This window comes from Branchiostoma belcheri, unplaced genomic scaffold, assembly GCF_001625305.1.
Source record: "Branchiostoma belcheri isolate BF01 breed outbred unplaced genomic scaffold, Haploidv18h27 scaffold7, whole genome shotgun sequence".
Lineage (NCBI taxonomy): Eukaryota > Metazoa > Chordata > Leptocardii > Amphioxiformes > Branchiostomatidae > Branchiostoma > Branchiostoma belcheri.
This window is the reverse complement of record NW_017804353.1, coordinates 2111383-2121512: the sequence shown is the minus strand read 5'-3', so window position 1 is coordinate 2121512 and position 10130 is coordinate 2111383. Positions and strand designations below refer to the sequence as shown.

General features: G+C 42.8%; 1 protein-coding gene across 1 annotated transcript in view; it reads left to right on the top strand.

Annotated features, from left to right (window-relative positions):
* The window catches only part of LOC109484514 (nose resistant to fluoxetine protein 6-like), a 7602-nt gene extending 4132 nt beyond the window's left edge, over positions 1–3470 (top strand). The window contains exons 9-15 of the mRNA XM_019787820.1: positions 46–214; positions 328–407; positions 590–700; positions 1032–1155; positions 1347–1536; positions 2044–2189; positions 2566–3470. Coding sequence (XP_019643379.1) covers positions 46–214; positions 328–407; positions 590–700; positions 1032–1155; positions 1347–1536; positions 2044–2189; positions 2566–2682 — 937 coding nt within the window. The 3' untranslated portion in view covers positions 2683–3470. The remainder of the gene's footprint in view (positions 1–45; positions 215–327; positions 408–589; positions 701–1031; positions 1156–1346; positions 1537–2043; positions 2190–2565) is intronic.
* The last annotated feature ends 6660 nt before the right edge of the window (positions 3471–10130 follow it).

Genomic DNA, 10130 nt, shown 5'->3' with positions numbered 1-10130 from the left:
ATTCCTGCCACAAAGACACTTAATATGCATCGTTTTCCTCTCCAGACTGACTCCAGTCTATGCGTTTGTGTTGATGCTGTGGGTGTGGGTTTACCCTTACATCATGACTGGTCCTGCTGCCACCACTGCCCCCGACCCCGGCTGTCCCAAAAATTGGTGGTACAACTTTCTCTACATCAACAACTTCTTAGACATGGTCACGGTCAACATACAGGTATGGAGAAGCCAGTTTGTCCTTGTATTGTAATACATGTGTTCTTGTACCTTTGGTTGAAGTCTCAGATTTTGTCTTCAAAGGATTCTGCTACTATAACATTCCTGTTTCAGTGTATGGGCTGGACGTGGTACCTGGCGAATGACATGCAGTTCTTTGTCATCAGTGTTCCAATCATATGGCTGACATTTAGGTAGGCTATAAAATAGAGTACAGTGTACTGGAACATGTCTGTGAAATCTTTCCCTTCGCCAATGTTTTCAGAGGCGTTCGTCTGTGTGCCTGTCTATAAACACTAGTGTTTAGTCATATAGTTGAGGTTTGTATTTCATATTACCTGTACTGTCATGATCTCAATTATTTTCCGATTCTCAGGTATCTCCTGGTGGGAATGATCACCCAGGTTGTTCTACTGCTCGCCAGTTTTGGAGCGACAATCGGCCTGGCCATACACTATAACCTGCAACCCGTCTTAACATCGCCTGGGTAACTCAAAACTTTGATCATCATTTTAATAGTGGGGAACACATACTGGGTGTGCTGTGCATGCATGATACAGAACCTAGTGGTGCGGGGGAAAGCTTGAAAAGAGACAAAGAGGCAACATATTTTCTATTAGACATGGGCTCCGGCTTGGAGATAATAGCCAATGCCCACACGAAGTCTCATTTGTGTACAGTTCAAAAGTTGTTTTAATAGCTTGATTAGATTATAACTATGGTATTTTCGTAATGCCCAAACTTTTGTAGTGTCACACCAACACCAACCATTTTCATTTCATCTGTGTCTAATCGATGCTTATCTATTTTTGTTTTAGACAATACCCTGATGCCACGAACCTGATCTACCAGAAGCCGTACTGCAGGATCGGACCTTACCTGGTGGGACTCATGCTGGGCTATCTGCTCTACAGAACCAGAGGACAGGTCCGCATGCACAAGGTATTAAGGTTATATTCTTAGTACAACTATATTCCTATCTGGTAAGCCCTGCCCAGTCAGAAGTTTGATCTGCTGCTTCTCAGATGGGTCATGCTGAAGTGGTAAATCAACATTAAAGCAGGGGGGGGGGTCTGTACTGAATGAATTACCACTGAAATGGATAAATGAAAATAATTTTTGTATTGTCACAGGCTGTAGCATTGCTAGGTTGGCTGGCAGCTACAGGAATCTGCATGGGTGTTGTGTATGGACTGTACAACCATCTTACTCAGGGGGTGGTTCTGAGTCGACCTGTGGCCATCCTGTACCTGACTGTACACCGGACTGCCTGGGGAGTGGGGCTGGCCTGGGTCGTGTTTGCCTGCGTCAATGGCTACGGAGGTACAAGGAGTGTTTTTGCTTTTTTTTGGGGCAGGAACTTTAAAAATGTTGATGGATGCGGATGATTCACTGATTGGAATGCGCACCATGAGCCTCATTGACGCTTTACCGTAGAAACTTACCGGTCTTCATCTAAAACTAAATTTGAAACTTGCGTCCTTTCAAACCCATTAAAATTTATAGAAAATGACACCATCTTAATTTCTTTTGATAATTCTAAAGTATTTGAAAACAGCATTGTACACTATTATGTTACGTGTTGTGTTGTATCGTATCGTATTTGTCTGTGATTGTTACCACTGTGGGGACACTGAGGGTGATCTGGGGCTGGAAGACATTGGTGACCTGGCGTCAATCGTAGAAATGACTAGTGGTCGACTGCACCGCAGCCGGACGATGATGATGATAATGTTCCTCTGCACGTTTGACCAGCTATTACTAATGTGACCTGAGCGTCATGTAATTCTTATCTATGAACAAAGAATGATTTTACTGCTTTTACCGCAGGTATAATCAACACCATCCTGTCATTGAAAGCTTGGATTCCCCTCAGCCGGCTGACGTACTGCGCCTACCTGGTACATCCCATGGTCATCTACCTCGTATATCAGGACCAGACGGAGACCAATATACACTACACTGACATTCTGCTGGTTTGTAAAAAAAATTGTCTTTGTTCAATGGTAGAAGACATTCAGAAACAGGTTTGGACTGTAATTTCCACACATAATTTGGACATAATTAGGCTTGACTGTTCAACATCAGTCAAGAAGCTCACAGAGTACTACGTTAAACGGTTTTGACGTGATTTCACAAAAGCGGTGGATTGGTCATTCATTGACCAAGATGATTTGAACAGACCTTTATGCTATTTTGTGGGTATGTGATTTTTTAAATGTCTTAAGTTTTCTGTCATTTTTCAGACAATGTTTTGTGGGGCACGTGCCTTTTAAGTGCGCATTTTCTGTCATGTGTCACACGTACTATTATGTGAGACTTTTTAAATGAGTGTTTCCTGTAATTTTTCAGGCATACTATTTCGTGGGGCATGTGGTGTTCTCCTATGCCGTGGCTTACATCGTGAGCATGATGGCAGAAGCTCCCATGAGGCACCTGGAGAAACTGGTGCTGAAACAAGACACCTGAGATCATAGGCTACTGCGGAGGTAGAAATGAATGAATGACTATCTTTTCTTTGGAGTTGTGGTCTATGGTGACCTGCAATGCAATACAATGCAATCGCAGTGCAACCACTGTGTTATTTTATACATGACACATTCCCGGTACTGCAGCAGCGACAGTTAACTGTAACATTGTAGCTGTTAGTATGTTTACATTAGCTGCACGTATTGTTAACTATTTCATTTCTTCGGAGTGAAGGACTTTCCATACTTTCCATAGCTCACCCTAATAAACCTTGTCTCACTTATCCCTTGACCTCGTTGGGGCACCATAATATACCACTGCAGGGAAAAGACTAAATTTTGTCAGCCACGGTTTCATCAATGGTTGCGCATACTTGACAGATCAAAAAGTAACTACCAAAACTTCCAGATAACTATTATATCACGTTCACAGGTCTGTTTTCGAGTGCATTATATCCAAAGTTCACACCATTTTCACGCATGGTATGCCAAAGTAATATCCTAGGAGGTATATGCTAGTATGCTAGGTGCTGGCAGGCTATGACTATATGTATCTGTGCATTGCTGCCATCTACCGACTTGCAATCAGTTGGCCTTCAGCTACAGTAATGACGTCAAATCAAACAGCTCGCTTTGGGAAGTTCTAGTTAATGCAATATTGAAACTAGTTTCGGACGTCATACCAAAATCCCATGTCCCACATTAAATCATAATGAGCCCTTGGGCATGACTTTGCAATAAGTCTGTCATAAACGTACTTTGTGCTTCTTGTACATGATATGCATAACTTTTAACAGTAGGAAACGTTTTCTACTTGTTGGAAATGATTTTCTTGAAACAATAAAATTAGGAATCTTCCGTTTTGTTCTTGACAAAAATGTTTATGAAGTTGTCCCTACATACGTGTAGTGCTAGTCATTGCTTGAAACGTCATTTGGAAGTAGTGTATGCTTGGACCTGTAAATAGAATGCGTAAATAATCTTTGATGGATTTCACGGCTTCCTAACTGTGGTTTTATTACTCATTATCTCCCCTATGTAGGTCTAGAAAAATGGACGAGGATTTGGAAAGCCTTCTGGGGCCTGGTACAAAGCAGTTAGTTCTTGTTAATGGTCTTAAGACGGATCAGCCATTGGCAATAAGGAATTTCGAGGCTTCTACTTTTGCTGTAAAGATGCCTGAACCCAGATAAGTTTCACCATCATAATAAAACAAGCGTTAGATGTTTACACAGGAGGGGTATATATCTTGAGTTTGTGGCCTGTTTCCTGTAATAATGTTGGTGTAATTCTTGCACATTTATGTTCCGTTGATGAATTTTGAGCTCAAAATTGCACGCGAAAGCAATATAGGCAATACACTAGCGAAATATCATCATAACAACTACCACTTCAACAGTGCCTTTGGGGTGTAGCAATCGTACGCACATCAATATTTTGACGGCGCAATGGCTGATATGAAAAAAAATCAAATTAAAGAAATAACAACCGGCACCGAAGAGGTTGTTCCTACGTCCCCACTCGGATTAAAGCCAACATGATGCATTTCCTACCCCACATTTCTCTAGTTAGTGATAACATTGACAATGACCGCTCGAATGATCATGGCGGAAGGACAGGATAAGCAATGATGGCCGCCCAAATCCCGTTCAGCGACCCCAGTTCTCGCGAGACCATCCATCATGTCCAGATGGGACGGGACTCGTTAACCTTATTGACCGTGAGCTTGGTTCCGGGCTGGATTCTGTAACGGTCGGCCGGGACGTTAAAACCGACCGTAATCCGGGAGATGAATCTACTTGGTCATGTAAACAGCTCCTGAATTAAAGTCTTCCTTCGCTGCATGCGGGTAGTAAAAGGGTTAAAGAGAAATGCACGCTTTCTTGTCAGTGACATGTCACTTATCGTGAATATTCTTAAAGTCTTCTGCTGGCTACGTCCTGTTTACTTAGTGGAGCTCAACTGAGAGCACAACTGATTTTCAGGCGGCCACTTAGACTTTGCGCACTGACCGCCGATGTCACCGATACAAATCTGATGAATTCAAATGTATCTTTAGTAGAGGAACGTTGGAAGCTTCTCCTTCAGCCAGGTTCGACTCAGCTGAGAAATTCATTCAGTCATAATTTCCCTTATTATTCCGGCGCGATTTCTAATCTGAAGTCTCAGTGGCGGCTTTTCTCCACATTAATTTCTTGTTATCCTATAGGCGCTACCTAGCAAGACATGGAGACTTTGCACTGAACACGCCATAGCTGCTTTCCACCGGCATAAATGCGAAACAATTTCAATTCTAGGGCACCTAAGGTTACGCACTCCTTTCTGAATATAGCAAATGACACTAGTGCACTAAAAATTTGCGATAATTTGGTCTTTTCCAATTTTACTACTGTTCGTCGCGACCGAAAACTGCCCGAGAAACCCATTGTTTCAGAATCAGATGGTGTAATCAGGAAAGAAATGAAGCTTTGATCATGAACAATGAGATCGTTGTTTTTGGTGGAGTTTACAGGGCAGAGCGATCTGGATTCCGGCCAAAGTGATAGACAAGAGTAGTTTGACACGTAGGACGACACTATCACACTTACTTACGGAATAGCGTCGTGTTTCACGTGTGTCATTGCTCTGTAGTGAGGCGCATTTATCGTTAGGAAAGTCGTACATGTTACAGATTACGCTGGGAAGAAAGGACAGGATTTAACACATCACAACATCCAGGTCCTTTGTTTTGTTGCCATCGATCCCACATCACAGGTGGCTGACTACGATTCACGCGAACATACTTTCTTGGGAAATGGCGTCGTCTTTCACCACTCAGAAGCGCGGCACAGTTATCGTTAGTCAAGCAGTACATTTTGCAAAGTACTAGAAAGCCTAAAAGCAGGCCGGGACTTCCTCCGTCAAACTTTCTTAAGAACTAGAATTCAGAAAACTTCCTGAAAAACTTAGCCTACTGTTGCAGGCACCTTATACTTTAAGTCCTTTCCTTTACTTAAGTCCTGCAAACATAAAGCTTATCGCCGTAGACGTTATCCAGGGCCATTGGTATGTTTACTGCCCTTCCCGATACGACTTATGAAGCCATAGATAAGTACCGGTGTGTGGAGGACTACTACATATTCTAGTGAAAATTGCTCAATACCTCAGGCACAAGAATACGGTTTTTAGAAAAGGGGCACATTTCATAGAATTGAAGGATTCAGATGTGGTCAAAATAGTGAGCGCTAGCCATCAAACAGTATATAACTCATTGTGAAATGCCATTTAAGTTTATTTCTCTCAGGTCATTTGCATTTTGGAAACGTTGTAAGTTTGCTTGGTATAAATTTGAATATCTCATTAGTATATTTTTAGTTGAAGAGAGAAAAAAAGACTTCGCCTATGAAAAGACACCATACTGCATGACAATTCCTTAAGTACGTGATGTATTTCCAAATGTTCCGATAACGCCCTGAGAAGGGACATCTTGCAGATAAAGCCATCCACCACAGACGTTAACGGCAGTAAAAAGTACCTTCGCCTACATGTTTATGCGCTGATATCCTTTTTATGTGCCAATTTTACGATCGGGTCCAGCAAAATAGGACAGAGGGATAGGAAAATAGATTAGACACGCGGGGAAGTGGTAGATAGCGGTTTTGGGGGGCATTTTATCAAACGGAACAAATGGAAAGTTTGACTTGGGAAGCTGCGTGCATGTAGTGTACACATCAGGTGATTTACTCAGTTGGATCCGGGCGATCCTTTTACCTGGTGAAATGATTGTATCGCAGGAGGAGAAGACATATTTTATATTACATGTACGTATTTGAAAAAAAAGTCGTCCAACTTTTTCAGTTTTGCTGGGTTCATATCTTTGAAACATAAGAACATGTTTTTATGCCATTCTATTTTTTTTTTTTACTTCTGATTCAAATTTTGTCATATTCTTTGACTGTCCTTTTGATTCCTTTTCCATCAGTTTAACTCGGGACCCCGCGATTTTTCTTGACGCTTTCCTGACAAGTCCGCTATCAGCAAAACCGAGTTATGCATTCTCTCGGCCGAGGTGTGCTTTGCAGTTGTCAGATGTTATTGCCTGCAGATTGGGAACAAATGCGATACAACAGCTGGCAATACCGACTCTTACAGCCTCCACAGATTACTCCGCCTTACCAAAGGACCCTCGCAATCGCGCGAACTTGTACTTAACAGTGATTAAGGGGTCCGCTCCTTGTCAGCATCCCGCGATTACACACTGTAAAAGAGACGGCCTGGTATTGACGACACAATCTTGCGAACTTTCATGTCGGGGGGAATTGCCATTTAGGCTTAGCAATAATCAGCTACAACACGTGTGGAGGGGAGAGGTCGATATAGTCGGGACCTGACGCCCTTGGCCGGAGAGTGAGGTCGGAGAAAGGACAGTGGGCTGGGTCTGAGGCGTTAAGGGCACTCAATACAACAAGGTAAATTAGATAAACCCTATCGCTTTACATTCAGGGTGTGAACGTGCGGCATATGGCAGCATACTAACGTGTAGAAACTCTGCCGATTTGTTAACATACAGGCAGGTTGCAAATATAGGGCATAGAAGATCATGATCAACGCTAATATCATCATCAACGCTCCTGCTCTATCAATTACAGACATGTGGACATTTACCTGTAACCACAGAGGACTTAGAATCAGCTACCCCAATTATTTTGCCTCCGGAATCCTACGATAAACAACTTTAAGTCAGACACTAATTTACGACAAACATTCTGGTTATTTCTCGTGCTTCCGGAATGTTATGTCCGCTTGGAGAGCCGACATAAATTTCAGTACGTCTATGTGATTGAAAAACCTCCAGGCGAGTTTATGAACAGTCTTGCTGACACATAAAGACGTACACGTGTCGTTGAACTTTCCAGGGTGTGGTACTCTTGCTACACAGAGTGCGGGCGTGGGTTAACCAAACCAGTGTGTCTTTAGGGAATCTCCTACTTGGTGCTTCAAAACTTTCTTTAGTGTCAGGTTTGGTCGTCCTCTTCTCCGATTGGCATCCGCATAGCCAGAGGAGGTCTTTGCGGCCAGTATGCGGTTCTGATAATAACTTCAGTGATCAGGAGTAGACCAATGTGAAGTTTTTCTCAGTGATGTGCCTCTCCCAAGGAACTTCAAGAGCGAACCGAAGCATGTGGGCGTAGTTTCCATTCCCTTTCTGGGACAGGGATTTGGTTAGGGTCCAATCAACATTAGTAATACCAGACATGCTATAGAAGCAGTGGGTTATTGATTAACTCCCTGACAAAGACTGATAAGGCAAGTCAATTCTTTCGTGTTGGAAATTCATGCTCGCAATCCCTCTTTAAAAAAACCTACATTGATATATTCGTGCCTTCTTGAGTTAAGGAGCCGACGAAGATGTTCTGTGTGGTAGGTGTACTCAGTACGGAAAGGTTAAATGTAACACCCGTCCATTTTCTCACATAAAGTCTCCCCACCTGCCTGACCTCGTCCTTTAGAAGTGCTGCAGACGGAAAATGCCAGGTTCACTGGGGCTCCCTGTAGCGACTGGTGGGCGCTATAAAGCGAGGCCGCAGGTTAATTCTTCTCACGAAAATCGTTTGTAAATCACCAGGGGGATTTGCATCTTCTTCCTCTTTTCATCCATTGGTATTTAACTTTCAAGACTGGTATTGACATCCTGTCAGGCAGGGCCAACTTAATGCAGACCGTGTCGGTCCTCTTTGCCATGTAGTTTCAGAACAAGGAAACATGTACTGGAAGTGTACTTTACTAAGCAAACTTTTCACGATTTCCCCGAAAAGTGTGTATCATTTCGTCAAATTGAATAATCTTAACTCAGAAGTGCCAGGCAGAGGTTGATAGGAAATGTCGTTACCATTTTATACTTGTGCGGTTCTCTAAATGCTCAGGGTATGGCTCATAGAAATTAGGTCATTCAGATCAGATTCTACAGAAGAAGGTATCGACCTCCCTCTTCATCCTCTCCTATCAGTATCGGTAGTATCAGGATGCATCGCAACCTTGACATACATTTTCTCTCCCTCCATCCATCCCAGCGACGAGCAGCTTACTATAACAAGTGGCTCGTCTTCCCATGCTTAGAGCGAAGTCTGGCCCCCATCCTTCATCCCACCAACCAAACAAGAAAAATAGCAGCTGTCACGGCGGGTTCCCAATACATCAAAGAGCCTGGGGATGCAGACACTTGTCTGTCTGCTGTTTAGCATCGGCCGTCTTTCGTTCAAAGCGCGAACATCGATCACGAGCAGATCAAGCTGCCGGTCATCAGTGCTGGGCTCAGATACGGCAGGCCATTATACTCCCCTGTCTGAGGCTCTTCCTTTCGTGTGAAATGAACTGTTGTAGATACGGAGAGTGCATCTTTTTCTGCAAGAGATGAGTAATACATCATGTGCGGGTCAACCTGTCAGTCAGGTATTGAGACAATTTTACTAGCCTTGACATAGTTTAAACTTTTGCAGCCTGATTTATATTGTTGCAGTAGTGTCGAAGATGGATGGTAGATACTCTTGTTGAAAACTAATATAAAATATCTATATTACGTCTACCTATTATATATTACCTCCCCGCGACGCCCACATAGAGGTAGAAGCGGCCGGTCAAAGGAAAGTAAGTATTAAGTAAGTATATTACGTGCTATATACTGAACGATATCTGATGCGGAAAGGAATTAATATTCATTATGCGTCGGTCAACCCTTCAGTAAGTTATTGAAGAAATGCTGGCCTTAACATGGTAAACTTTCTCAGCCTAAATCATATCGCTGACAACGCTGTCAAAGATGTATGCTGGTTACTCTCGTGGAAAACTAATATATCTATATTGTGTGTTACATACCGAACGATATCTGATGTAGAAAGATATTAATGTTCACTCCTTTTGACATTTTCACTGTTCCAAGACCCCGGGTCATATATCTTGATCGCACAGAGGAGGGAGAAAGTTGTTTTAATATCTTTAGTATTTATTTCAGGCATCACTTTCCCATATAAAGGAAAACATACAGATAAAGAGATTTAAAAATAAAGAGTAAATAAAGTTTGCGTCAAGCTATTAAGTTATATATTTGTAGCCTACCAGTGCCAGGGTTCAGATTACTGAACTAGGTAGCTAAGGCAGCACTCAACCCGGCATCCTTGCGGTCTAGAAGTAGTCTGAAAACACCATGTCCATCACAGAGGCGTCGAGATCGACTCACTAAAGGCCTGCAGGTGAAGAAGGCTTTATGCGGTATCAAGGTATGAATGGCCACACTACTCTATATGCGTATGTGGATATTAAGGACATGACGACGATTTCATCCCCTCTTCCTGCCTTTGACTTTCTAGGTCAGCCAGTGCTCCACTGCCACCGTCGATTATCCTGACATGTGAGCCTCCCGCTGGTTTTACGTCCCTATAGATACCGTCAATTCGTCATTGCAGTAGGTGGAAA